This window comes from Neoarthrinium moseri (genome assembly GCF_022829205.1).
Source record: "Neoarthrinium moseri strain CBS 164.80 chromosome Unknown scaffold7_Wmoseri_CBS_16480, whole genome shotgun sequence".
NCBI classification, from domain to species: Eukaryota; Fungi; Ascomycota; class Sordariomycetes; order Amphisphaeriales; family Apiosporaceae; genus Neoarthrinium; species Neoarthrinium moseri.
Window position 1 is genome coordinate 200,194 of NW_026055121.1, and position 26,705 is coordinate 226,898.

The following is a 26,705-nucleotide window of genomic DNA, read 5'->3' on the forward strand; positions in this document are numbered from 1 at the left end:
TCGAAAAAGCACGCCTCAATGATGTCTCTTCGAGAAGGAAGAAAAAAACACCAAGGTTGCATGCGACGTGAAAGCTGCAATTGAGGAGGAAAGAAGAACGGGACAAAGAACGACCGCCAATGCTACTGCCGCACAATAAACTTAGGGAAAATGGATATCAAATATCAGGTGGTAGTGATCTGTCAAATGTCTAGGTGAGTTAATGATCTGTATCTTGAGTATCTGGGCAAGGGGCTGGAGGATTCTAAGCTGATCAACTCCCCCAGAAATATACGAAATATTGGAATCCTGTAAGACTAGAGACAAATTCATGACTATCAATATGCTGACGTCAAATATTGATGACTTAACTCCTTCGGATTCCCCTCGTGGCTGAGTGAGAAGCAGTGATGCGGCAAAGGCAATGACTGCCAGAAAGCTTAGCGAGAGACTCATCTCCGCCCGCGCATAGGATTCTGTACAAGCCGTCTATCTCCCACGATTAATGGACTCAGGTGAGGGCCCACCCTAGAAGACGTGGTGCTTGGGCTTGCTACATAGCTATCGCCTCGCATGACGTCTGTGGCCCTTTTTGATGTAGGGACTGTAAGTATTGAATGAACAATCCTTCGTATTACCGCACCTCAGAGTAAGACCGTAACACCCGACATTGCGGTCATCTAATCCAGAACTCGTGCAGAGCTCGTAAGACACACATGTATCGTTCCACTTGTTCATGACGCTTCTTGTATCGTTTCTTACAGGCAACCTGATGGGGGAAAATAATCAGACTACCAAGTTCCCTGGAGGGCTGAGGCACGGGAGGCGCATCTGGGAAGCCTTGACTTGCGTTGCGCTTCTTTAAAAAAATAGTGGAATGCCTGCGGAATCTGCCTCGCGATATGTAACGATAATATGTAACGATACTTTTATCTTACAGAGTAGGCCACGTTGAATTTCATCATTACCATTATTGCACACCTGGCTCGTGCCCTAGTGAGAAGCGGATATCAAGTATGTTTTACCACATTCGAGTCCACCTCCCCTCTCCTTTGTACCGGGTAGGTTAAACTGTGGCCGAATTACTCCCGCAAATCTCGATGTCAGTAGAATTTGGATGGCGTTACGAGTGGACCATTCAGTGCACTTGACCCAGAACCCACCCGAACAAAAGGAGGAATATCAAGCTACGAAGCGTTCTGAAACTTAGTGTCTTGGGTGAGGCGGATGACTTGATATTGCCCTTAATTCAAACGAGCAAAAACACATCTCCAAACTGCGGCAGCCTCTCCACAATTTCACACAGTCCCCTCTCGTATTGTACAGATCTCAAGGCTCTTGATGCGAACTGCAAATTCCGTGTACTGATACAAACGCACATTCCTCGAGGGAGACGTATTCGCGCCAATTGACCGATTTTCGTCAAATCGTGTTGTCGGATGCGGGAAAGCACCGAGATGGCATCAGGTGGGCATCCCACTCGTCATGATTTGGTACTCAGCGCAATCCGTTCATTCTCATCACGCATAGCATGGCTCGTATCATGGTGTTGAGATCTGCAAGCAGGTGAACTCCTGGGTGGGATCTGCACAACCTTATAAACTTTGGCTCTGTCAAGCAAGTGAGACAGCGTGAGCGGAGCCGGATCCCTGCCAACTATATTTAGTATGCATCACGCTGCGTTGCGGCACGTGTAGCCGACCGGAGCTGAGCTGCAAGGCTGTCTTGGCCCGTCCAGCCAGAAAGCTTGTGTTCTGTTCAGCCGCGAGAGCTGACTCGATGCCAATCACTTATTTCCGTTCGCGATCTACCAACGCACCTTGATCCTGCATCGTGGTAGGGCAGTAATACTTAAGCTTATTTCGGGGCAGCAGTTTGTTGATCTTGTACGGAAACGCTCACCCGCGCCTCGTAAGCAGTATTTGAGACTCAGCGGCGTACTTCGTTAGCCTATGAGAATACCCTTCTCGAACTGCGACGGAATAAGAGCTTCTTGGCCCCCGTAAGACGGGCATATGAATCACCTGGGGTGGACCTGCATTAGCAGCTATCACGGCAAAAGGCTGCGATTGCGGGTTCCTCTTACTAAGTGGCACCCTTTCAGGAAGGGCAAATGCTGACTGGGAGACCGAATGTGGATGAATCCATTCCTATTGCAATACCGACTGATCTCAGCCACCGACGCATGCCGTATTCATCTATGTCGCCCTGTCCAACTGCCGATCCGGCGAATCCTTATGCCCGAGACCGTCGCCCAGAACCGCATCAAAGTTTATTTGACTATGCACCTTGGCATACAGTTCAGCTCGACGCCATGCACGTATGTTCTCGCCTCGGCGCACGCAGCCTCATGCAACGCTGTGACCCTCAGCTTAGGATATCCAGCGGAATTCACCGTTTACACTTCCTACGCCGCCGGGAAGATCTGTCTCCTGGAATGCAGCGTCTGAAGCAGTGAGCTCCGTGCTCATACATCAATGACCGAAAATGGATGATGACGATGATGATAAGGATTCTCACCAGGGCCGTGGTTGCGAGCAGTGTAAGGTATCCATGCGTAGCCTCGGGCGCAAAGTCTGTCCATACTTGGCGAATGAGAATTGACTATACCTCTAAGGAGGCTGACCGAGAAGCCCCCGTGGGATCTGAGGCTCGGCAGGTGCATTTTTGGCCATCACTATAATGGATACGATCTGCTACAGCCTCATGATCATGCTGGACGAAGATCACCGTGAGGTTCAAATGGGGTAGGTGATCGATCTTTCTTGGATCCCGGGATCTACATGCGAACTTGTTGTCGGACAAAAATAGCGTAGGGATTGTGTTGACAATGAGATCTGCCAGCTCTACCGAGAGCATCTCTACGATGCAGATCTCCACATGATGGTGATGGACAATGCACACTTCATCGAGTTCAAGACGAGACTGCTGAGAGACAAATGTGTATATAAACCCCTTTCTCTTCGACCTCAAGATCGAATTCTTATCCTCATCATCAGCATCACCAAGCAAACAACAGCAGCCAGCTCTTCTTTCACTCCCAAATCAACAAGTTCCCTCACTTTTCTTCTCCAAGAAACCAAAAACCAAACCCCAACTTTCAAAATGCAGTTCACCGTCGTCATCGTCTCTTTCCTCGCCGCCACCGGCCTGGCCTACCCCAGCGACAACGTCATGGCCCGCGACGAGCAGACCGTCGCCGTCGCCGAGGTGCAGAACTCGATCGAGTTCGCCGCCGCCGCCGAGTCGTGCAACGTCCTCAAGTGCGCGGCCATCGTCGCCAAGGGTGCCATCTGCATTGCCCCCGCGATCCTGACTCGCAACCCGGCCAAGGTCATCGGCTGCGTTGCCGGTGGTGCTGGAGCCGTAAGTTCCAAGAACCCCCTCTCGTCTTCATACAAGTCAAAGCAGACAACAATGTGAATAACTGACTAACTGACTGGTCAACAGATCTGCCCCTGCGGCGGCTGTGTCCCCAAGCTCAACGACTTCCTCGACGAGCACGGCGTCTGCTAAATTCGCCAGCATTCCTAGGAAGTGGTATCTTTTCTCAATCTCTCATACCATGGGCATCATATAGGGGCGCAAAAGGGGAGGGGGTGTTAGGAAAAGGCCGTGTTGGGCTGGCAGGCGGGTGGCTTTCGTTTCTTTGATTTTGGGTCTGGGTTTGATTTCTTGGCTTCCTGTCCTTTCCAACTATTAGGCACACTCGTTTATACCACCAAAAAAATTCAGGGGAAATGCATTTCACAGAAGTTTGTTTCGTCTCTCACAGAAGTGACTGTCCCAAGGATGAGGTCTCCAGCTGACAAATCTCCTTCGTATAATATCACGCCATCACTATTTACCGAGTCTATATAGTGCTAGCGAATGAGGTTCCAAGGAATCCTGGCGTTCTTGGAGAGTTGGTTCTCCTACCAAGCCAACATACTTTATGTCCACCAACTTTTCTGGAGAGATACTTTCCGGTCATTCAACGCGAGCTAAGGTAAGAAGTCTTTTTGAGGTGAAGATAGATCGTGCCAAGCTAACATGGTCAACGAAGTAGTATAGCGGATGCGCTAGGCTTGTTGGCGGAGATACTCAATTGCGATAATGTCTTGGTGATCCCTCTCGGCAATAGCACGTGTTCTGACGGTCTCACTACAGCCTATGTACCACCGGCGTGTAATTGCTGATTAAATCAAGAGATCTTCTTCATAGGACCATCCCGCCAGAATTTGATTTTGCCCCTTCTAGAGAATGCCTCTTCTTCTAGAGAAGTTGCAATCCTCTACGTTTCAAGTCCCGAAAGCGCCACGGTGGCAATGATCTAGCCACGGCATCGTCGTGACTAGTTCAAACTTCACATGGGCATGTATGGGGACTGAAGATCGTTCGATGGGGACTCAACACGATAGGGCTTGGATCGGCAGCCTACTGGGCCACGGGTCGATTTTAGGTTTCCCTCAAGCTGCCGAACTAGGGCAACTTTTACCCCATGGTCAGAAACAGTAGGTCTATGCAGTACCACTTGCGCGTAAGTAAGCCCTGTTGAGTTAAGTGGGATCTGTGTCCTCGGGGGTCCTACCCAAAAACCCTGGAGGCTAACTGACTAACCAGCCTTGCAGAGAAGGGCAACGCGACTTGGGGCGCGTCTCAGAACCCTCAGAACACGCGAAGTCTTGCACTGGTCGAGCCGTTCATCCGGGGCGAGGCTTGCTGTGCAGCATTATGCGCATTGCAAGGAGTCTGAAAGCTGACGAGTTCCTCAGTATACCTGGTGAGCCGTTCGCACGAGAGACCATCTACTGCCGAGGCCCCCGGACGCCCGTTGCAAGATGCAGTGTAAGCAAGGTGCAGTGCAGTGTAGGGCAGACAGGGGATGCAGAAGCGAATGTCGACTTTACCGGCTGCAATACCACCCACATAACTTGACAAGGCGTGCGTGGGCATGTTTCCCCGCGTTGCAGGTGCATGGCCTGAGAGTGGGCTGAGATGCTGCCCAATGCATGAGCTTCCCGCAGCCTCCAGGCCAATGACGAGACGTGCCCATCCTCCACGGTATACTATCAGGGTCCAGTGGGCTTCTAGAGTATGCTTGTCGAATCTATGGCAACGGAGACCGCAGGAGACAGCGCAGTGAATGGTCAGCAACCAGAACGTGTTTGGGCCAGGACACGCGAGAGCAGGCTGCAGGGCCCTTGAATGTCGTGATTGAGCTCGTCTTGTCACCCCCACTCCACACCTCCCCCGAACCGAGCCCCGATCCTCGGGGCTGAGGAAGCTCCTGCTCCAATCCTGCAGGGCTTTCCGTTCGGATGCAAGGAATTGTTGCATGTGCCCAAAAATTCATACAGTGTCTCAATGCTGCTCGGACAGTGGTCCTGGGCAGGAGAAGTTGGGGAGGGTTATGGTATACCATGAGCATTCTCCTCCCTCTTATCGACGGACTCGGGACAGAAGTAGGAATGGAGCGTGGATCAGAACCCTGCCCAAGCACAGGCCAGTGAGGTCATTGTGAGTTTACCGAGAATTCCCGGGTCAGCAGCCTCAGCCTGCTCGAGCTACCGCTGTGGGTTTCAGAGCATACTGGGGAATGGTGAGACCTTCAGAAACTATGTGGCCAGAGAAAGTATAGCAACGAAAAGCCCCCCTTCTCCCCCTTCAGACTCGCCGTTACAGTTTGCGGAGGGCGGAGCAGAGTACCTAGACGTCGGGTGCTGCCAGTACGCAATTGCCCTACCAGACTGTGGAGGATGGCGCCAGGAACGTACGGTGGCCTGGGTGGTAAGCCCAGAAAAGTCCGATAACCGCAGGACGTGCATTGCGGTTGATCCTGCCCGTCCTGTAGCTCCGGCGGATAGGATGGAAGGATAGGCGGCGCCAGGGGTCGCACTCCACCTGTTCCCCCCCCCCCCCCCCCCCCCCAAGTCCCCAAGCCCCAGTAGCATCCCCCCGAAAAGCCAAAAACCAGGCGGCGCATCCCGCACAGAAATTGGCCGACTGCCTGCGAGCCAGGAGCGACTTTTTATTTCAGTGCGTCCCGCCAACCTCCGAGGCTTTTCAGAGAAACCCGTTCTCTCTCTCCTCTCCCAGTCCTCTCTGCACTTTTTCTTCCCTCCGCGCCAGACCATCCACTCATTCGCAATTCGCAATTCCCCCAAAGTCAGCCAGCGCTGCTCGATCCCCGAATCTGCGTATACGCGTTGTGACCTGTCAGCAGCGCCCGCACCTCGGCCGTTTCCCTTATTACGCAACGAGAAAAGAAGAGTCCGAGCTTCGCCCGTCGGGCCAAGTTGGAGATCCACCAAAAAACCTCGCCAGAGTCGTGGCCGGTCACGTACTACACCAGCACCAACACCACACACACACATACACACAGTCGCGATGCAGGCCACTCGAGCTTTGCGCCAGGCCGCCCACGCCGCCGAGCGTACCCCATTGATCAGATTCGTCGGCAGGCGCCACGAGATCCCAGGTGAGCCTGCGCCCTGCCGCGCCCTCGCGGGTCCTATCCTACGTACATGGATAGATACGTAAAGCACGCACGCGCAGCCCGTACTGACTCGGCCCCGTCACCGCAGCCAAGGTTGACCACAGCCCGCAACCACACCCGGCCTCGCCCACCGGCTCGCTGCCCTCGGGCTTCGGCTCCGGCAACGGCAACTCGCACATGTCCTTCAGCAGCTACCGCGACTCGGCCCAGCAGCACGGCCCCCTGCGCAAGAGCGTCGGCCTCATCGGCGGCCAGCCCGGCGCCAAGCTGGGCCCCGTCGAGGCCCCCAAGGGCCAGTTCTTCGACCGCAGCGAGCTGCCCGCCCGCTTCCGCCGCGCCCCCATCGACCTCAGCGAGATCGAGGCCGTCGAGAGCGGCGGTGCTGCTCTCTTCGGTTGAGGTGGGTTGGTCGCACACGAACCAACCATCATGGACAACTCAGAATAACTACGATACGGCTATATATCACTGCGGGACAATACGAATTATGCCAGACCACTGACACGCGCCAGTGGGCTCAGCAAAGCTGTGAAGCAAAAAAGGGGAGCATTGGCAAGCGGGAGTACAGAAGTTTACGCTGGACGGCAATGGCCAGATGAAGGCATCGTTCAACACAGCGCATGGGCGCCGGCAAGAGGGAAAACCTGGCCCAGATGATGGATGGTCAGCATTGATTTTCAGGCGCTGATATGGTTTTATCGGTTTTGCTTTCACCAGCAGGCGGCCAAGGCACCACCCTTTAGTAGAACGGGCGATAGATTTGCAGCATCCCCCATTCCCCTGTGTGTAAGACGGCGGGGGTCGATTGTACATAGATACCTGCTAATTAACGAAATCCTCTTACGTACAATGCACCTTCGTTTGGCTACATGTTTTGAAGATGTGAAGAAGGTGTCTTCGGGGTGATACGTCTGCTAGGACCTTGATTGAAATCATGTTGAATACCAACAAGGGCTGTTTCTTTGCTATCGGACAGGAAACTGTCCGTTTAACTTGCTCGTCTAGTTACCGCGTTCGATATGCTGTGCTTCGAGACCTAGCTGAGCATGTGTGGCTCAAGACGGAAACATCTGCCCACTATCTGGTGCATCTAGCCTTCATGCCTCTGGTTTTGAGGTTCTGTAAATAGTCTGTTCATCTTGGGGGACAGACGTAGTGTAGTCTCTTTACTGATAGAAGCCCGATGTGCATGCGTTCTACGTCCAGTAACGGCCCCAGATGGCGTACTCGTCCTTGGAGCCCCGGAACCTGAACTCGACCTCGACCACGTCCTCGAAGCCCTCCTTGGCCTTGGGCTCCTTGAAGCGGGCGGCGAAGCCGTTGAAGGCCAGCTTGGGCAGGGCGGTGCGGGCCTCGGGGTTGAGCGGGCGGTTGAGCGCGCGCACGACGTCGTTGTGCTCGCACAGCCCGAGCGGCGTCCGGAACCACACGCACCGCACCGGCACCTGGTGCTTGCGCGCGAGCGCCACCCACTCGGCGCGCCCGTCGGCGTCCGGGTTTGTGTTGTCGACGGCGACCGACGCGCCCGACGCCAGAGCCTCCCCCGCCGCCTTGAAGCACCGCGCCCGGCTCTTGAGCGTGTCCTGGTTGATGCGCTCGTACCCCAGCGGCTTCAGGTGCTTCCAGTAGAAGGTGCTCTTCCCGGCGCCCGGCGGCCCGACGAACAGCACCACGTCCTGGTCGTGCTTCTTCTCGAACACGACGTCGGCGCCGTCGGCCGTCTCGGGATAGGGGTAGATCGCCAGGTCGAAGTCGCGGCTGAAGTCGCGGGACTTGGCACCCAGGAAGTACTCCTCGGGGGTCTTATAAGGGACTCCCACGTTATGCGCGAAGTTGCGGTCCGAGCAGCTGAAGTCCTTGGCCACGGCTGACGTGCTGCCCGTCTTGAGCTGGGCAGTCCGCCCGCCTGCATCGCCTATGAAGATGCTGTTTTCCAAGTCGACCTCGTCCTGCGGTATGTCATAGTCCTCGCAGACCTCCTTCCACATCCCCGTCCTGGGTTTCCGGAAGATGTCCTTCCCTGTAGCAGCGTAGAGCGTAGTGGGCAGATCGAGCTGCGTCAAGACGGCACTGCATTTCTGTTTGAATTTTGTGACTCGATCCCTGCCCAAGTTCTTCGGCCCTTTCGAGTTGGGGTCGGGGCGTAGAGCGAGGCCAGCCTGGTTGCTCAAGATCACCACCTGGTAGTCCTCATCCTTGTATAGCTGCCGCAGCCTAGCCGGGACTTTCGAGTCCCACCATTTCCAGTCGCCAGGGTCATCGCCGTGCTTCTTACCTGATGCCGTGGTGATCAGGGTCGAGTCCTGGAGAAAACACATCATCAGCCGCCACATCCTCTGCACCCCCAAAGGCGAGGCGGTAGGGTGGACTGTACCAGATCGAAGGCGGCAATCTTCCTGCGTTTCCTGCGGTCGGACTCGCCCAGCTTCTCGGGCTCGTAGCGGCCAACGAGCAGAGTCGCGGGCGTGTCATCGTCGGCGGCCCGCTCGGACCACTGGGTGCGCTCCTTGGGCTTCTGCGACGTGGGTGTGAAGAAGCTGCTGACGGCGCTCTTGGAGATGCTGCTCTGTGCCGTCCTCTTCACCGGCGGAGGGGAGATCGGGGCGTCGATCTTCCGTTTGTTCGTCGGCGGCGAAGCTGGCTTTGAGGGCGCCATGGTAGCGACCGTCGATGAGCAAAGCTGTGCCGGCCTGGCCTGGAATGAATGTGAAGCTCGAAGATGCGTGGTGCTGGGGCGGGTGGGTTCCGACGTCATCCTAAGAGCTTCCCATCGGGGACGCCCCAATTTACGCGTGGAACGCGTCCACATTCAGGTGCTAAATGCAAGGGCGCGCCCCACGCCGTGCCACTTACATAAAATACGAACCTCGGTTGCAATGGAACTTGCCAATAATCGACTTCGACGCTAACCATTTCATTGCAGTAATTCATTGTGCACGTGGTTCGTATAACAGGAACTGAATTATTTTCTGTTTGTCACGCAGCCGAACTAAGCCAGGGGACTTGTCTCGCTGAATACCTGAGAGCTCTGAGAAGCCCAGGTGTTTTACACGAAGCGATATGTGATCTCCCGGACCGGCCCTCAAAGCACAATCGGACTTCCTTTGGCTTCCTTGCTGGATGCTCAACTCGCACTATAGGAGACCAAACCACTTCATGTCCATCTGCGGGTGGACCGGTACCGTGTGACCGACCCCCTGAGCAAGGTAGCCCACCAGCTTGGTCCCGTCGCCGTACACCATCTGCGTGTACCCACTCGAGGGCGTGTTGGTGTTGTTCCTGGTCCACGAGACGTCGAGCAGCGCCGACCACTCCTTCAGCTGCTCAAACAGGTTCTGCGGGTAGACGAGGGTGTCCGCGGTCCCGTGGAAGGTCTGCATGCGCGGGTAGGCGCCCTTGTACGACGGGTACATGGCGTGGACCTGGGCCGCCCACTCGGCGCCGGACTTGTTCACGTCCCCGTTGGCACAGGTGCGGTTCGACGTGGTCGGGCTGTTGCCGGGCGAGCCGGCGAAGCACCCGGCCGCGACCCCGGAGTAGCACGACCCCGCCGAGAAGACGTCCGGGTACACCGCCAGCAGGATGTTGGTCATCATGCACCCGGACGAGGAGCCGGTCGCGTAGACCTTGGCCGGGTCGGCATTGTACTTCTGCACCAGGTAGGACACCATGTTGCTCAGGCCCTCGCTGTCGCCGCCGCCGTCGTGCGTGAGCGTCCTGGGGAACGACACGTCCCAGCAGTTGCTGTCGTTCTTGGAGCTCGGGTAGATGACGATGAACCCTTTGTCGTCGGCGTAGGAGCCGTAGTTGGCCTGTTGGTAGTATTGCTGTCCGGACCCGCCGCATCCATGGAGCTATATATTTGCTGTAAGCATCGCCTCTCTTGCCGTAGTATTTTGACCCAGCCAGGCCAAGGGAACTCACAGCTACGACCACAGCGGGCTTGGCTGCCAGTTTCTTTGGCAAGTAGATCTGCATCTCTAGATTCGTCGGATTGCTGCCCCAGTTCGTCACCGTCGTGAGCGCGGCATCGCTCACCGGCGACAGAAGCAGCGCAGCCAAGCTGCCGAATAGTGTCGAGGGCCGCATGGTGATGTCGATGGCTTCAGTTTTGGTACAGTTTCTCGCCGTCGTCGGCCCTTCATTGTCTCTATTGGATCACGCGTAATATATAGCTACTGTTGGCCTTTGGGACCTTGGGACCGTTGCCTCCGCATGCCGTGTTCCTTGGCCCGGAACGGCAAGTCGTATGTAGATTGAACCATCTTGCTTCAGTCCCCATTGGTGGGCTGGCCTCCAATTTAGAATGCCGAGCTTCTGGAAAGAGGAGGCCATTGGCTTTTGCGGGGCATGCTAGTCATAAATCCGATTGTATAGCTTGCATGTCCTCACATGTGTTACCCCTGCGTCTGCGGAGAAGTCTGGAGAACCCGGTTGGAAAACCCTCCTAAGTTCAGACCGACAGACGAATTGCGTAACATAGCTTTGGTAATATGACCTCCCCGAGCGACTATGATTCTCGCTCGATTTGCTACATAGATACATGAGTATAAGTATGGAGACGGCCAATCATAGCGTACAGCATGGTTCCAAATCCTCGGTTCCACTCGACTACCCCCGTCAGTTCAACCTCGGGTATGCAACCCCGGCAGGCCAAGGATGGAATCCAGCGCCGCCTTTGAAACTTGCTTAGAGGCCTTGGGATTTGATGATTTAGTTGTTGCGTGTTGATCACCCTTAATCTGCCCACCAACCTAGGTATCCTGATTGCAACAAGCAACGCAAATGATACTTCATCGGCGACGGGCTCCAGATAAATGACCGAAGGGTCTTGAAGAGTAATAGGAATGGAACGCTGACATTCTGCGGCAGATCGACGCGGCACTTTTGCAGCGTCTGCTGGATAACGGGGGCCAGGAAATGCTACCAGTTCCGGAAGGTCTAGAGCGTCGTGTCGCCCGTACCCTTCTTACACGCCGTAGAAGCTCGAGTGGTGAACAATCTGGTATCTCGCGAACGAGACTTTGGGTACTCGGCAATATCTACGCGTCTTCAACAGCAGACGCTGTCTGACGGCAGTTGCAAAGCAGCCGGTCGGCGACCGGGACGACCTCAAAGGAAAAGGTTTTCCTGCTTGAATTATGACTCGGAATATGGCTATGGACTGAAAACATTCCACGCAAAAGGTAAGAGCATAATTTCGTAATGTAGGTTGCGTCTTGTTACATAATTCATATCATTACACTTAATCGCGGACCCATTAAAGCGCGTAGCCCAATTCGCTAGGCAACCCTTTCAGCTAGGAACCTCAGCCAAATGTATAAAGAGACAAAGAGCATAGGCACTCAATGATGTTGTGATCAGTAACTATCTTTGACTAACCTTGTAAACCTATAAAATGCAAGTTATATTGCCTTACCGTGGTATAGCGCATGCGCTTGAGGAAAACTCCTCTTAGCCGCTTACACTACAGGCCTGATTCCAGCTTTCTCCCCCAGACTTATGATAAGTCACAACCATGATCTCACTGAAACACTTCAGTGAAAAAGCAAACTGCCGTGAAGATCCACGGGTATTTCATACGGCCACTTTGATACGGAGACTGTGGCCGAGAGCTAGATCAACATGGAGGTGCAGTTGAATGAGCGGTATTAGAAAGTTCGCCTCACAAGATTTCCGCAATAAATGCAAGTTCAAATAGGAGTATTTCTCAAGTGCATTGCACTGGCTGGGCAGCCTCCATTACCTCGTGGGAGATGCCTCTGTAGTGATACAAAAAATAGTTACTCATTAGAACCCAATCTCACACGATCCACCAGAAAAGCTCGTTGACTTGTCATGTCCGCTTATAGGTGATTTTGAAATAATCGGGAAAGTCTTCCGGGATGGACCACAGCGTACCATGGACAGCTCGGACTGTAGTGATGTGGCTCATTCTTGCCTGAGGTGTGATGCATGTAACCGTGTATTGATAATACGCTTGGAAGCATCACTAATCAGAGCTCTGCACCATATTAGTGTTCACAGTGCATTGCCGTGTGCGCAGATTACCATGGGTAGCCATGCAGATGTGGGCGTAACACATGAGGTGAAGGCACAATAGAGCTTGATCATCTGTCTCGAGCATTTGTCAGCAACTAAAGGCTTGTTGGGGTCCTCTCCTGAATGAAAAAAAAAGGGGTTCGAAACTTTTTGTAGGCTCTCATTTGTCACGGCAGCCTTTAATACCGTCAGGGTACAAGACTAGCAGAGACTACTCACATGGTGCTGGAACTTGCCATGGGAAGGGCGCGCCCAGCGGTGAGTTCATGGAACCTTCCCACATACGTACAAGAAGCTAGGCGAACCGTTCTTCAATGTTTCCGTTTGTTCATCAAATGATTGTAATACACATGTTATATATAGCTTAGTATGGTGTCAATATAAACTCGAAAGATTCCCCATGCCTGGATAACGCCGTGAATCATCCCGTACGCACCAGAAGCTATATGAAAGGAATCCTGATACCAACAAATATGAGGGTATCTAGTTCAAGTATTCGAACCCTATCATCCGAATCACATCCTGTCGGTTCGGGATACATATTTCCAAATTCACTTCACTCCAAAATCAAACAATAATACGCTCGCTTAGGTCTTCACAACAGGCTCTGAAGTCTCCGCTGAGTGCGAAGGCTCCATTCCTTCGACCTTGCCGTGCAACAAGCCGTCGACGTCGAGCTTGGGCCCGACGTAGTGCTTGCGACCATCGAAGATCCACTGCAATGAAGTCAGCAACGTTGCTACAAGAATGGGCTGGAATGGGGTGAATGGGTAACTCACTGTCGACACAGAGATCAAAAGGATGACTCCAAAAGCAGCAACGCAGTAGTTCATGTTTTCAGAAGTAACCGGGGTCTCAGGAGGGAAGACGAAGAGAACGGTGGTGAGCAGCGTCCACGCAATGCCAACCTATATACATTAGTTTGCTGAAATCGTTGAATACCAACAGAAGAGGCTTACCAGGTTGAAGATCCAGCCAAGAGGGCCGGGCAGCTTGAACGCTCTGGTTTCCGGCAACATCTTGCGGCCGCGAAGAACGTTGATACTCGGCGGGATGGCATAGGTGACACCAAGTGCAACAACCGAGGCGGCAGTGATGGCGTTGAATGTGCTCGAGGAACCCAGGAAGATGAGACCGAAAATGACAACCCAGCCAAAGGTCCAAAGGAGCGCATTCAGGGGCACGTCGAGTGTCGGGTGCACCTTGGCGAACACACTGCTGAAGGGGAGACCGCGGTCTCGCGCGAAAGCGTAGCTCATACGGCTGCTAGTAGCCATGATACTGACGGTGGTGAACAGCATGCAAACGAGAGGGAAGATGAGGAGACATGTGCTTCCAGCCATGTTGTCCGTAGCATCCATGAAGATCTGGAGCAGAGGTCCGGCACCAGACTCGATGACGGCGTCGACATCCTTGACGCAGAAGAGAAGACAGCTGAGGAAGAAGAACCCAGATACCATGCCGATACCAATGCAGTACAGCATGATGCGAGGACCCTGAATCTGGGGCTGAGGAATCTCCTCAATCATGTGGGCGACACCGTCGAAACCAGTCAGAGCAAAAGCACCCTGGAGCAAACCGAGCATCCATGCCAGACCATCGGGCCAGCCAACCTCGTTGATGAAGCTGCCGTACACGAAGGAGCCGGGTTGGAAGTTGGGGGTCGCGCACGCAAGGATGGTGATGCTAATGATGACGAATCCCGCGACAGACCAGTAGAAAGCGGCCTGGGTGACGTAGGGAAGAATTCGGTTGAGGAAAGCGTTGATCAGGAGCGCCGCGATGTTAAAGGCGAGGTAGATGAGGAACTGATGCCAGGCCTTGGCTTCGTAGTCCGGGTTGAACAGCGCCATGACGTCCATAACGAAGGTGCTGCCGAGCAGGCCACCGGTGGCAGTCAATGCCACCCAGCCAGAGACATTGATCCATCCAGTGATGTAGCTGATGCCGCGAGCCCAGGGCTTCCACGAGATGATGGCTGCCCAGTGGTATTGGCCGCCGGCGGTCGGGTAAGCGGACAGGAACTCGGCGAGCGAGGCTGCCAGGCAGAGGTTGCAGATGCCGGCAACGATCAGACCCCAGATGACCGAGCTCGGCCCTCCGGAGGGCAGAGCGAGCGAGATGGAGGCGGCGAGGGCGGTCCAGGTGTTGAGAATGGCGAAGGCCAGACCAAGCATGGAGATCAAGGAGAAGTTCCGCTTGAGCTCCTGCTTGTGGCCCATGTGCTCCAGGGCAACGGCATCATCAGCGATGCTCGTGCGGCGTCCATGGTGTTGCGGTTGCGCGTCCATGGTGTGTGTGTGCTGTGCCGGGCGCCTACTGGATGACTGTCTCAGGTTTCGCGGCGAGGTTCAGGGCTCGTGTTCCACCGCTGCTCTGGTATGCCAGTCGCAGATGAAGTCGCCAACAACAATTGACGGAAGACGGTCGTCATGTATGTACGGATTTAACTTTTCTACCCTATTACTCGTTTCGGTAGGTACAGCCTTGGAGCAGGTCGGCCCTGTGGGACAGAGCTAGAGGTCGCAGGCGATGCTAGTCATGCGGATGAGCCTGGGCAAAAGCTTGACAGCTTCGAATTACCACGGCAGTCCAGCGCCAGTCAGTCTGGTGGCGTTTTCTGGGCGCGTTATCTCCCGTATCTCGCGGATCTGTAAGGATCTGTAACGGCACGCAACTAGCGCCAGCCCCCCAATCAGAAGTCGGCCCGGCCGGCGGACGACGTCAGATTGCTGTCCCAGCCATCCAAACCGCCCCCACAAAAGCTGGCCAAAGTGTAGCAACTGTGGATTTGGGGGCTCTGGAGCTCTGGAGTCCCCTGATTTTGGTCAGGTCATATCTTTCTGTCATATCACAGTTCCACGCCGGCCAGAGATACGGGAATCTGGGGTCGACATTCCAGGGCGCGCTAGGGCTCAGGGGTCGCCGGCAGATCGGGCAGGGGTTTGGCTGCTGGCATGCCCGCCGTCGCGGCCAAGCCCGTCAACCCGCCTTGGTACTCCGTAGGTTGTGCTGACTTGGGTATGGTACGCCGAGATGAGAGGTGATCTCCGGCAATCATCATGTTCACGCCTTTCGCATCGTATTCGAGATCGTCATCCTGCTCTGCCGTCCTGGGCTGATTCGGCCCCGTAAGGGAATGGCTTATAGTCTTTTTTATAGTCTCCTACGCCGCGTGTGGCCTGCATAATGTGCATGTTGTCGGTTCACTACTTCTTTCCAGTGCAACATTCAGCCTCCCAGCCGCCTCCAGCTATCTTCGAACTGGGCCGAGCTCTCCGTATGTGACTACCTATGGGATGAGCAACATGCACCGATTCTCAATTACGTACTAGTAACGCTGTACGCATCTGTGCGTTTCTCCAGGTGCTCCACGCCGATGCTAACCCGCACATCTCATTTCACGACGGTATCGGCGTTCTGTCTGGGGCAGGCTTGTCTTCCATTTGTCATAGTTGCGCACTGGTGTTGCGTGCCATACATAGCAGTCCCAGCCAGAGCGAGGCCCAGACGTGATCTGGCGCAGCATGAGTACCTAGGTAGACAGGATATACACTTGACGGACAGTGCACTTTGCTTCGGTATACAAAAAGTACGCCAGTCCCTCTTGCGTGTCTATATGCGCGCACGCGAAGAGAATCCAACAGGGTGAATAACACATACTTCAAGAGACGGGTAACAGCACCCTCCTGTTATTGCAGCAACCTGTTGAATTATAACCTCAAAAGCTGCGCACCCAGAGTCACGTACAATGCAAGGTACGGTAACTACAGTACCTGGGGCAACCAACCAATGGAACAGACGCGCTAAGCCTACCCCACAAGCTTGTTCTGGCCCAATTAGTTCTTCCCCAGACACGAACAGTGTTCCAGACCGACCAGGGTTCAAGCTTGCATCATCTCACCGTCGCAGGCTTTCGAGGTTGGCTTCACGATGGCGTCCTCCTCCCCCAAGCTTGTAAACGCCGTCGATGAGTCGGGTGCTGTCGTCTGCACCTACTCACAGGACGCTAACAATGGCTCCTACAACGCGATTGTACGTTGGCCACCCTGTCTGCGCGTCGTGGTTATTCCTCATGCTGACTCTAGCACACAGCCACCCAAGAAGACCACTGGAAGCTATGCCAAGGGCCTGCTCGACGTGTTTCTGCCCGCGGGGTACCCGCACACAGTCACGGCTGATTACATGCCCTACCAGATCTACGACTCATTGCAGGCATTCTCTAGTTCTATTGCTGGCTTGATGTCCAACAGAGCAGTCCTCCAAGGCTTTGGCGTAGGCAAGGCCGGCTCCTCGGCCACTGGCGCCGTCCTTCTGTCCGTCCTCCAGGAAACCACCGGCCGACTGGCCACCATCCTCTTCGCCCACCGTTTCGGCCAGGCCATCGAGCCTGAGTGCAAGTACTACCGCTTCCTGGCCGACATCCTCAACGACTCGGCACTGCTGCTCGATGTCCTAACCCCCTCCCTCCCCCAAGGTCCCAAGATCCTCGCGCTCTGCGCCGCAGGTGTCCTCCGCTCACTCTGCGGTGTGGCAGCCGGCGCGGCCAAGGCAAGTCTCAGCGCACACTTCGCCAAGAATGGCAACCTTGCAGAGCTCAACGCCAAAGACGGCAGCCAGGAAACCGTCATCTCCTTGATGGGTATGCTTGTCGGCAGCCTCGTCGTCCATGTGGTTGAGGGTAGAACCGCAGTCTGGATCTGGATGTTTGGACTGCTGGGAATCCACCTCTGGACCAACTACCAGGCCGTGCGCGCTGTCCAGATGCGCACCCTGAACCGACAGAGGGCTGGCATTATCGTCGAAGAGTACCGACGAAGTGGCCGCGTCCTCTACCCGGCCGAGGTTGCCAAGAAGGAAAGAATTCTCACTTGGAAACCGCCTCCGATCATCTTCAGCCGCACATTTCCCCAGAGCGGCCAACTCAGCACTTCGGTTCTTCGTGCCCACGAGCACAAAAATCATGTCGTTTCAGAGCTAGGCGCAACCAAAGTGATCTTTCTCAAGGCTGGAGCAACCACACGAGATGCGCTTACAGCATACATGGATGCTCTCGGGGCATTTTCTGACGACGAGTTCTGGAAAGCGCTCGCAAGTGCTGGTTGGGATCTTAATGCAGGTGCTCTGGAGACCGGACCAGCGATCCGGATTGTTGTGGATTGAACCACGGAGGGAAATGGCGTTATGGAGTAAGGATCTGTAAGATACCCCCTATTGCTTGGCCACTTTGCCGCAATATAGCATAAACCTGGCGAATTGCTTCCTCCCTCGCCCTAGTCATACAATGGAATGAACAAGACTGCCAATCCGCTACTCTGTGTCCCAAATCTTACATACAACCCGATTAAGCCACACCCAGCCCTCTGAGGGCACGCATCTTGACCCCTTCCCAACTGTTCAGCTTCGGCCGTACGTCTAAGTAGAAAGACGGCTTCCCGTCACCGGTCGGCCGGCCGGCGTAGAAATCAATTATATACTCTATCTCGGTCCCACACCTATCGATCACCCAGTCGTGTCTGTCAAAGGGCGACTGGTAACCCAGCCAGGTATTAATGCGGGCCTTGGGCGACATGTTGGTGCTGAGCCCGGCAAAGGAGCTTAACCTCGGAGCATCGCAGCTGTCCCCAGGCGTTAGTAATCGGAAACGCCACAGCCAAATTCGCCAACGCGCGGCCGGGCATGTACAGCTATACAGAGACCGCGGCGGGATCGACTCACCTCGTGCCCTTGATGTAGGGCGCCTCCCACTCCTTGATATCCGCCCACGCCCGCTCGTTGACGGCGTTGTGGATCGGCACGACGGTGGCCATGTCGGCCGCCTGCGGATCGTGGCCCTTGCGCTTCATGGCCTCGAAGAACATCTTCTGCGACGGGTACACCCAGTTCCCGCTCGCGTGGTCCGCGCCCGTCTCCAGCTCCTGGTTCGCCGGCCGCGGGGGCTCGTGGCTGCTGCCGCCGGGTCCGCCGGCACCGCCGCTGGGGAGCGTCGTCCGCGGTATCGTGGACACGACGCGGGACGTGTCGAGCGAGTAGTGGGTCTGTGATGTCGTCGAGGGGTCCGACGGCCGGGTGGATGTGGACGAGGAGCCGAAGGGGAGGTAGGAGAGCAGCGAGCTCGTCCAGGAAGACGTGGTCGCTGCCGGCTGGGGTTGTGGAGGGGTGGGTTTCGAGGAGGAGGCAGAGGCACCGGCGGCCCGGGCCTGCTGCATCCAGACGTCGCGGGCCTTGTGGTCGACGGGGCAGGCCTCCTGCGAGTCGCCGGCTGTCACGGGGGGGTGTGACGGCGGGAGGTCGTTGCGACTCGGCTGCTGCTGCTGCTTCTGGGCGGCCGAGGACGCGGCGCGGGCTTGCTCCAGCCAGGCCTCGCGGCTGTTGTGGTCGACGGGACACGTCGCCGGGTCCTTCTGGTCTGTCATGGCGGCGGTCGGGGCGGGAGAGACGAGTCTGCTGCCGGTGATGAAGACCTGGTCGATCAAGTCCTGCAGCATATTGAGGTCATCTCGAAATTTCCCCTTAGCTTCGGTTCTTTCAAGGCTAGCAGAGAGGGTCGTTCGTCCCTTGCAAGCTGCGCTAACGATGGGTTTAATCGGGGCGCGTTCGGGCGCGTGGTTCTCTTGGACTTGAGACTTTTTTTTAAATGTGGAGAGATCTCGGAAGGTTCCGCTGCGTCGTACCGCTTTGGGTCAGATTGATATATTGACACGGGACAGAGCCGCATTTCGTAGATACTACGTCTGCAGTGTGACCTCCCAATAGGATCCGAACGTCTCATACTGCTTATCGCACAGAATGATTGGTGAAACGATACCCACGACTTTTGCGCGAGACCCTATCTCCAGAGGTCACGACCGTAGCAAGGAGTTATCGTCTATACTGCCAAGCGACAATCGTTGAAGGGGCTGCTCACTTATTGGCCTTGCCAGAAATATAATATGATTCCAGATGCGAATCGAGAATATGCGACTATACTGTCTGATTATACTGCAAATCCTTGCTGGTCAGGTGTCTTGGACTCGTTGCGTTGGTAGAGCAGGGTGTGCAGAAGATCTACCAAAACACCGGCCCGGTGCCCTTGCCGACAAGATCGCAACAGTTTCGGCATTTCGGTGAAGGCCACTGAGAGCTTCCCCAGACATATTGAAAACGCTATATATCATCTCTCTTAGAAGTATACATGCGGCTGTCTCTACTTGCCCACGGTCAAGGTTACTTCAGTATCAGTGATCGCTCAAGCGCTATTAGCATCTCACTGCGAAGCCGGGTCTGCACATTGGCGGCAAGCGACCCGCTCAGACGGCGGCAACCTTAAAAAAATAAACGAAGACTGCCAACATCCATCTTCTCTAACACAACCACCTACAACACGGCATTTGTGTCTTCCGCGTGGTCCAGCACAGTTCAGCATAATGGCAAACTCCTCTAAGGGCGTCAGCCTGCAGGTCAAGATCTACCTTAAACCGGAAGACCTGCCCAAGTTTTTCGAGCACTTCAAGCCGGCCTACGACCAGATCATCGCCGAGCCCGAGTGCACGTTCTTCGAGATGTACCAGTCACAGGAGGAGCCCGGCACGCTGTTCTGGGTTGAAAACTGGTCCGTGTCGAAAGAATGGCTTATCCAGGTTCGTACAGCCGCAGCGGTCGTGAGGGTTCTCACGGGATAAAGCGAGTAACTAACCCTTTCGCTAGAACCAATTCCCCAAGGAGTACTATAAGCCGTACTTTGCGGCCACCGACCCTCTGCACATCAAGTCGAGGGAAATTCAGTTCCTGGATCTTGTTTCAGGATACTCAACTGCCAAACCGTAGTGGGAAAAGGCGGTAATATGTGGTGGCTTACAAAGGCAGCTAGTCTTTCGGTTCTCTCATCCACTTGACGGGAGCACATATCACCAAGTGTGCGATCGCACCAGCAAAGCCGTTTGAGGATATCGTCATAAATAAAAAGCCAATGAATGAGCTGTTATCCCTGATTATGGACGTTAGATTGCTACCAGCTTCGTTGGTCTCTTATAGTTACTAAGTGAGAGCCAAACTGCGTGGTCTCATTTCGATCAACCGCCGTTGCTCACCAATAATCCTTTGAAAGGGCTAACAGGAATCCCAGGTCACTAGAGAATAGAGTCACTACTGGATTGGCCATGATAAAATCACAGGATGACCGAAAAGCAGGAGCTGGACAGCGCTAACCACGATGTCGGTTCTTGGCTTGCGAGCTAGGCCTTCAGCCCCAGCGGGTACCATACCCCCAAGGAATCGAATAAGTTCAGCTCACCGCGCCTCTGCGTGGCAGCCACAGTAAATGCAACTATTTTGACACTTCAAATCGTGCATTCAAGATGCTGAGAACGTTGCGTCTGCTCACCGGCGTCTTAACCTTCACCAGTGTAGTGGCGGCCCAGTCCACTCCCACAGTAACTCAGTCTCTGCCTGCAGCTACCATTGACACCGCGGCCTCGGTCATAACAGCGCCGCCTGAGATCAATGATGTTGTCGAGAACGCAGCAAATGGCACGAACTGGTATTCCGATGTGATTGGCGTCTTCCCTTGGCCAGATGAAAGAGATGGCCCTTCGTGTAAGTTTCCCGCCCTGTGCTCTATCTTGAGTCTTATGTTGATCTGGCGCCAGGGGGAACAAGGTCGTGCTCTTCGAGCTCTTATTTTGCCACGGGTTTCAACGGCCGCTACGGAATGTGCTGTGATGCAACGGCCGCCTTCTGTATGAGTGTTACCTCCTGTGGCAGCGGCGGGACGGCGTACGGTCCGGGTACATTCTACGGCGGATGGTAAGTTTGGAGAATCGAGCCAGATCCAGTACAGCCAATGGCAGTTCTAACAATCGCTAAGTGCAACCGGTTATGAGTGTGAGACTGTCACCGTCTTTGAGTCCAAGGGCAGCCCGACCAGCTATTACTACCTGGGCTGTTCCGCCCCTGGGGATACGTCTTGGGTTAGCAAAGTCTACCGCCATGGATTCACCTGTAAGTATCAACATGACCTGGATCGTCAAAAACGTTCCGATATCAGTGCTGACTATTCCAGTTTCCACGACGTCGAGCCGAAGAACAACCCAGGCGACTACCACAGTGCTTGCCACAACTACCGTGTCGAGAAATCATGGATCAAAGGCAGTACCATTGCCTGCGGGTTATGAGATCTTACTGGGGTTTTTGGAGCGAGTTGTGGGCCTGTTATAGTGAGCATATACGTAATCATAGAACAAGTAGATGTGCTAGTGGACTGCTCTTCCATATCAAACATTGCTGAGTATTGTCGTCGTGGGATGCCAGTGATCTGCTGTACATGCTGGTGGCCTAATATAGCCCTTGCGACTATGATAAATCTGGGAGTCAAGTTGCTGGTTGTTGGTTTATAACAGCATGCTCGAGAAAGCAGGAAGCTTTCACTGAACCGCACCTGATTTTGGCATAATTATCGTTGATATGGGGCATGGTACGTACTATCAAGTCAGATTCAAGGACTGGGGTTCACTTTGTATGGTAAGCGATTTGAACAAACATGTATCAGTCTTCTGACAAGACTCGCCGGGCAAGATAGAAAGAGTCTGTTCCGTCCAAGTTTGAAACAAAAAGAGCCACTCGCCGCGGACTTATGGCATCTGTGTTTATTCTCAATATGTCCATTTCATGCGTATGATCGAAAACATAAGCGACTCATCTTCAATTGCAACTGATTTGCTGCGCAGTCGTGGAAGATGAATCGGTCGGTCAGCCCGGTCCGCCTCGACTGTGAGCGCCTACGCACGGCAGGGCCATCAGTTACGTGGTTTGTTACCCTGCGTTTGTCATCTCATGGAGACTGTCGCGAGCATAGCCTGACGCAAGCTTCTTTCTACCACACGCCACCTGTCCTGCTGCATGTTCTCTCCTTCGGGAAATGCATTTTCTCGTGAACGGGCAGAGAGCGACAAGCGGGAGCTGGGCGGAGACGAGGCTGTCAAGGCTTGTCATATAATATATTAGCGAAAGACCCGAGACAGTGCGGTGTCTTTTCTATCCTGGAAGATTGAGGAAGCGAATTTGTTGTCTCTTCGCCGCCATTGATGCACAGGTGGACAGCGTCAGATGATACCAGGGAGGGAGGGTCCATTGGCTGCGCTGTATGAAGGAATAATCGTATGATGAGAGGCAGCGATATATATTCGCATCCTAGAACTGCCAACTGCCGCGTCTGTTGCCGTGTAGTTATGTAGTTGAGGAGTTATCTTTCGGTGCTGAGACAGCGGAATATACCTTAATGGCACAGAGTTGCCGCTAATGTCCTTTCGGCGTGGGCCGCCCAGCGGAATTGGCAATCAATCGACGAGCCCCCCCTAGCCACCCCCCTGGCCAGACCCCTGGATTGACGTTGGACCCCACCAGAGTCGACGATACCCCGCCGTATAACTCTGGATGTTTGTGTGCCAGTCTGACCGCCTCTGAACATTGTGCGAGTCTCGTTGCCACAGCCCAAACTTGTTCAAGGTCACCGATCGCATCTGGATCCTCTGCTCACCAAAATGGTCGTCTACCGGGCTAGCACGACGGCTCCCGTCAACATCGCGGTCGTTAAGTACTGGGGGAAGCGCGACCCCAAGCTCAACCTCCCGACGAACTCGTCTCTGTCCGTGACCCTCTCCCAGGATGACCTGCGCACCTTGACCACCGCCTCCTGCTCCGAGACCTACACCGAGGACGTCCTCCTGCTGAACGGCTCGCCCTCCGACCTGACCGGCGCCCGCACCCAGGCCTGTCTGCGCGAGCTGCGCGCCCTCCGCGCCGCCGTCGAGGCCAGGGACGCGTCGCTGCCCAAGCTCGCCCAGCTGAAGCTCCTCCTCGTCTCCGAGAACAACTTCCCCACCGCCGCCGGTCTCGCCTCCTCGGCTGCCGGCTTCGCCGCCTTCGTCCGCGCCATCGCCGACCTGTACGAGCTGCCTGCCTCGCCCACCGAGCTCTCCCTCATTGCCAGGCAGGGAAGCGGCTCTGCCTGCCGCAGTCTGTTCGGCGGATACGTGGCGTGGCGCGCAGGTGCCCATGTCGATGGCCTGGACTCGAAGGCGGTGGAGGTCGCCCCCGCCGCGCACTGGCCGAACATGCGGGCTCTGATCCTGGTCGCGAGCGCAGCGAAGAAGGGCGTGAGCTCGACCAGCGGTATGCAGCAGACCGTGGCGACCTCGGGCCTTTTCCAGCAGAGAATCGCCGAGGTTGTGCCCGCCAACATGGAGACCATGGAGGCCGCCATTGCCGCCAGGGACTTCCCCAAGTTCGCCGAGGTCACCATGAGGGACTCCAACTCCTTTCACGCCACCTGCGCCGACACGTACCCGCCCATCTTCTACATGAACGACGTGTCGAGGGCGGCCGTGCGCGCTGTTGAGGCCATCAACGCCGCCGCGGGCAAGACGATTGCCGCTTACACCTTCGATGCTGGCCCGAACGCTGTGATTTACTACCTCGAGGAGGACAGCGAGACGGTTCTCGGCACCTTCTACGCGCTGCTGGAGAGTACCGAGGGCTGGAAGAAGGGCACAAACCCCAAGTCCAGCGTGCAGCTCGACGAGGCAGTGAGCGACTCGCTCAAGACTGGCGTCAGCCGGGTAATCATGACCGGCGTCGGCGAGGGCCCCCAGAAGACTGACGTCTTCTTGGTGTCCGAGGATGGCAAGCCTCTTTCTACGAGTGCGTAAGCTTGGATTCTACATACCATAAAAAAGTTTAATAATGTTTGAAGAGATATTCAGCTGGAGGGATCCGTCACATATAGAAGAGACTAGAATCCAGAATGTTAGCCACCAATGAGTGTGGTATCAGATACCAGTACTCCTGAGGATGAACTCATTTGACGTACATGTTGCCACTTTCGTATGCTAAGATCTATTCGATGTTACGCGTAGCGGGGGTCCAGGAGAGACCGGACGACTCCTGAGCTAACCTACCAGCAAGTATTCCTGATAACTGTCCACAAAAGACGGCTGGCCGATCTGCCCAATATCAGATCGACGAGTTTCCGTCGTTATGCTTATTTTCGATATGCAAATGTTCATAGGTATCCGGCATGATCAGGTATCATTGATCAACATCACTGTGACCTGACCAGTTGCTGCCTCATTGAAACAGAAGCAAGCACACGTGAGTTAGAAGTATTTGATCTGGTGTGTGTTGTGCACTGTCAATTGGAATTTGGGTTTGTATCTGACTTTGCAGCGCTGCATCCCACTGAACTCCAAAGGGTATTTCCACAAGTTGAGCTCCAACAGCTCCTGCTTTTCCTACCCATGAAGAGTCACAATCGCTGTTCCACCTTTATCCCAAAGTGTCAACATTGAACCATCGCTTGTGCAAGAACTCCGTCTTGTCTTTCATTCGCTGATATTCCGTCCAACCATTCCCAATATCCGACATAATAGGTTGTCAATCCACCTCAACGATGCAGGCTCGCTTGATTTCCCTCCAGAGTTCCTCCTAGAGCTTGACCTCTGTAACTCGAAAAGTCTTTGGAAAATTTTCCGATCAAATTTGAGTAGTAGGAGGCGAGTTTGAATGCGCTTTCTAATCCACACTCAGATTGGTAATGTCGCACAGTGAAATTCTTTCAGGCTCGAACAGATCCGGCTCGTAGGTGAGACGAGGTTCTGGGCGCTTGCCGCGATTCTCCTTCTGGTACACCTTGGGGTTGAGTATGTTTTTGAGTTGTTTTTCGACATTGCGGATCGTTGTCTCTACGCTGCTCTTGAAGCGAGGGCTGCGCGGCAGCTCGTGGATCCCGTAGTTGCCCTGCAAGAAAGAGCTGATGGAGATCCTGCCCTCAGTGGCGAATGATGCGTCGCCCGTTCTCTGCAGGAAGCGGTCCGCGAGCATGAGGTGGTTGACCTTGGCAATGTTGTGGCAAACGTCGCAGTCCAGGCATAGGTTGGCTCTGATTTCCGGGTTCTGGACATGGGTTAAAAGGACGTCGCCTAGGTCTTTCAGCGTCTGTTCCATAGTTTCGATTTCTTGGTCGGAGATCGCATCTGTATCCCTCCGCTGCTGAGCCCGGAGTGCACCAGGGTCGGTCTGGTCTCGTGAAAGGCGTTTGGGTTTGCTAAGTTGACGGGAGTGGTGCTCATGGAAGTATGTTTCGCTAATTTGCTCACGGGGTTGAACGGCCTCCGAAGTGGGTGAATACAAATGGTTTCGAGCTTGTTGACGCTCGCTTTTCTTATTTTCCAAGCTGCGTAAGCCCGCCGAGAATAGTTTCCAGCCATCGAGAACCCACTTCTCGACTCCGTGGTCGTCTGAAGGATGGCCAGTGGCGGAAAAGGCATAATTGAGGCCCCAATCGTTGAAGAGGCGGACGTGGCGGTGACCTCGGAATCCATGGTGGATCTGTTCGTCACGGTACTTCCAGTCCTGAGACGTAGTTCTTCCCAAGAGAGTGTTGACAAGGCTATCCTTGAGGCTGTCGTTGCTATTGTTGAAGTAGGCTTCAATCCAAGGGTCAACTTGATTCTCTAGGATGTTGAAGATTCTGTTGCGCAACTTTTTCAGGGGTTTGTTGCTGTTTGGGGCGTTGAGAAGGTCCCAGAACGCTTCGTAATTCTGCTCCAGAAGGATGATAACGTCCACCAAAATCTGACCACGAACAACGGAGGAGGCCATTTTGTCGCTTCAGGCTGTCGACGACGTAACAGATGGTGTTGTAGTATGGTGTTGTTTGTGTGTGGTGCGGGTAGGAGAGAGAAGATTTAGGATGCCAATAGTGTAGGAAGTTGTGGGTTCTGCTTTTCGATTTGGGTGTGAAGTTGAATTTGTTGGTGGAAGAACGAGGAAGAGCTCTCGGGTAAAGAGGGAACGGGTGTGATATTTATGCTTGTCTCTTGGGCCTGAGCAAGTAAAATCTTTCTCTTCAAAACGTCTAGGTTTTCAAAACGACTTTCGTTCCCTGGAATACGGTCTGTTAGGTTTGTATGAGAAATATATTTATACGATAAACTTTGTTCTTCAATCATATCAGACCCTAAAGAGTCAGCTTAAACCGTTCCAATAACGAGAAGAACTCTCGCCATCTGAGCTCTCAAGTGGACGACCTCCCCAGAGATACGTCGTGCTATGACAACCGTTCACTCTAAGGTGGCTCAAATTCGGTGCCAAAATTTGTGCTCGTATTCTAGACATACCACGAATCAGGTGAGTCAGAGCGCGTTAGAGCAGTCAAAGGGTACAGATATTA

The 26,705-nt window shown here is 54.4% G+C and overlaps 11 protein-coding genes across 11 annotated transcripts; 6 read left to right on the forward strand and 5 right to left on the reverse strand.

Moving 5' to 3' along the window:
• Positions 1-3,084: 3,084 nt before the first annotated feature.
• On the forward strand, positions 3,085-3,495 carry JN550_002997 (uncharacterized protein; the record flags this gene model as incomplete). The annotated part of the gene is made up of 2 exons (XM_049314353.1): positions 3,085-3,345; positions 3,430-3,495. 2 exons carry the CDS (start codon positions 3,085-3,087, stop codon positions 3,493-3,495), a joined length of 327 nt encoding a protein of 108 aa, XP_049174832.1.
• Positions 3,496-6,348: 2,853 nt separating this feature from the next.
• On the forward strand, positions 6,349-6,856 carry JN550_002998 (uncharacterized protein; the record flags this gene model as incomplete). The annotated part of the gene is made up of 2 exons (XM_049314354.1): positions 6,349-6,439; positions 6,546-6,856. 2 exons carry the CDS (start codon positions 6,349-6,351, stop codon positions 6,854-6,856), a joined length of 402 nt encoding a protein of 133 aa, XP_049174833.1.
• A 797-nt stretch (positions 6,857-7,653) lies between these two features.
• Positions 7,654-9,212, reverse strand: JN550_002999 (uncharacterized protein; the record flags this gene model as incomplete). Its single annotated transcript, XM_049314355.1, has 2 exons — positions 7,654-8,760; positions 8,832-9,212. 2 exons carry the CDS (start codon positions 9,210-9,212, stop codon positions 7,654-7,656), a joined length of 1,488 nt encoding a protein of 495 aa, XP_049174834.1.
• Positions 9,213-9,591: 379 nt separating this feature from the next.
• Positions 9,592-10,546, reverse strand: JN550_003000 (uncharacterized protein; the record flags this gene model as incomplete). Its single annotated transcript, XM_049314356.1, has 2 exons — positions 9,592-10,311; positions 10,382-10,546. 2 exons carry the CDS (start codon positions 10,544-10,546, stop codon positions 9,592-9,594), a joined length of 885 nt encoding a protein of 294 aa, XP_049174835.1.
• Positions 10,547-13,086: 2,540 nt separating this feature from the next.
• JN550_003001 (uncharacterized protein) lies at positions 13,087-14,790 on the reverse strand (the record flags this gene model as incomplete). Its single annotated transcript, XM_049314357.1, has 3 exons — positions 13,087-13,215; positions 13,279-13,407; positions 13,459-14,790. The coding sequence occupies 3 exons, from the start codon at positions 14,788-14,790 to the stop codon at positions 13,087-13,089; spliced, it is 1,590 nt and encodes a 529-aa protein (XP_049174836.1).
• A 1,642-nt stretch (positions 14,791-16,432) lies between these two features.
• Positions 16,433-17,662, forward strand: JN550_003002 (uncharacterized protein; the record flags this gene model as incomplete). Its single annotated transcript, XM_049314358.1, has 2 exons — positions 16,433-16,534; positions 16,595-17,662. The coding sequence occupies 2 exons, from the start codon at positions 16,433-16,435 to the stop codon at positions 17,660-17,662; spliced, it is 1,170 nt and encodes a 389-aa protein (XP_049174837.1).
• A 181-nt stretch (positions 17,663-17,843) lies between these two features.
• On the reverse strand, positions 17,844-18,987 carry JN550_003003 (uncharacterized protein; the record flags this gene model as incomplete). The annotated part of the gene is made up of 2 exons (XM_049314359.1): positions 17,844-18,117; positions 18,218-18,987. The coding sequence occupies 2 exons, from the start codon at positions 18,985-18,987 to the stop codon at positions 17,844-17,846; spliced, it is 1,044 nt and encodes a 347-aa protein (XP_049174838.1).
• Positions 18,988-19,905: 918 nt separating this feature from the next.
• On the forward strand, positions 19,906-20,305 carry JN550_003004 (uncharacterized protein; the record flags this gene model as incomplete). The annotated part of the gene is made up of 2 exons (XM_049314360.1): positions 19,906-20,118; positions 20,186-20,305. The coding sequence occupies 2 exons, from the start codon at positions 19,906-19,908 to the stop codon at positions 20,303-20,305; spliced, it is 333 nt and encodes a 110-aa protein (XP_049174839.1).
• Positions 20,306-20,835: 530 nt separating this feature from the next.
• Positions 20,836-21,694, forward strand: JN550_003005 (uncharacterized protein; the record flags this gene model as incomplete). The annotated part of the gene is made up of 4 exons (XM_049314361.1): positions 20,836-21,073; positions 21,127-21,283; positions 21,345-21,478; positions 21,540-21,694. 4 exons carry the CDS (start codon positions 20,836-20,838, stop codon positions 21,692-21,694), a joined length of 684 nt encoding a protein of 227 aa, XP_049174840.1.
• A 1,322-nt stretch (positions 21,695-23,016) lies between these two features.
• On the forward strand, positions 23,017-24,183 carry JN550_003006 (uncharacterized protein; the record flags this gene model as incomplete). Its single annotated transcript, XM_049314363.1, has 1 exon — positions 23,017-24,183. One exon carries the CDS (start codon positions 23,017-23,019, stop codon positions 24,181-24,183), a length of 1,167 nt encoding a protein of 388 aa, XP_049174841.1.
• Positions 24,184-25,045: 862 nt separating this feature from the next.
• Positions 25,046-26,134, reverse strand: JN550_003007 (uncharacterized protein; the record flags this gene model as incomplete). The annotated part of the gene is made up of 1 exon (XM_049314364.1): positions 25,046-26,134. The coding sequence occupies one exon, from the start codon at positions 26,132-26,134 to the stop codon at positions 25,046-25,048; it is 1,089 nt and encodes a 362-aa protein (XP_049174842.1).
• Positions 26,135-26,705: the final 571 nt, after the last annotated feature.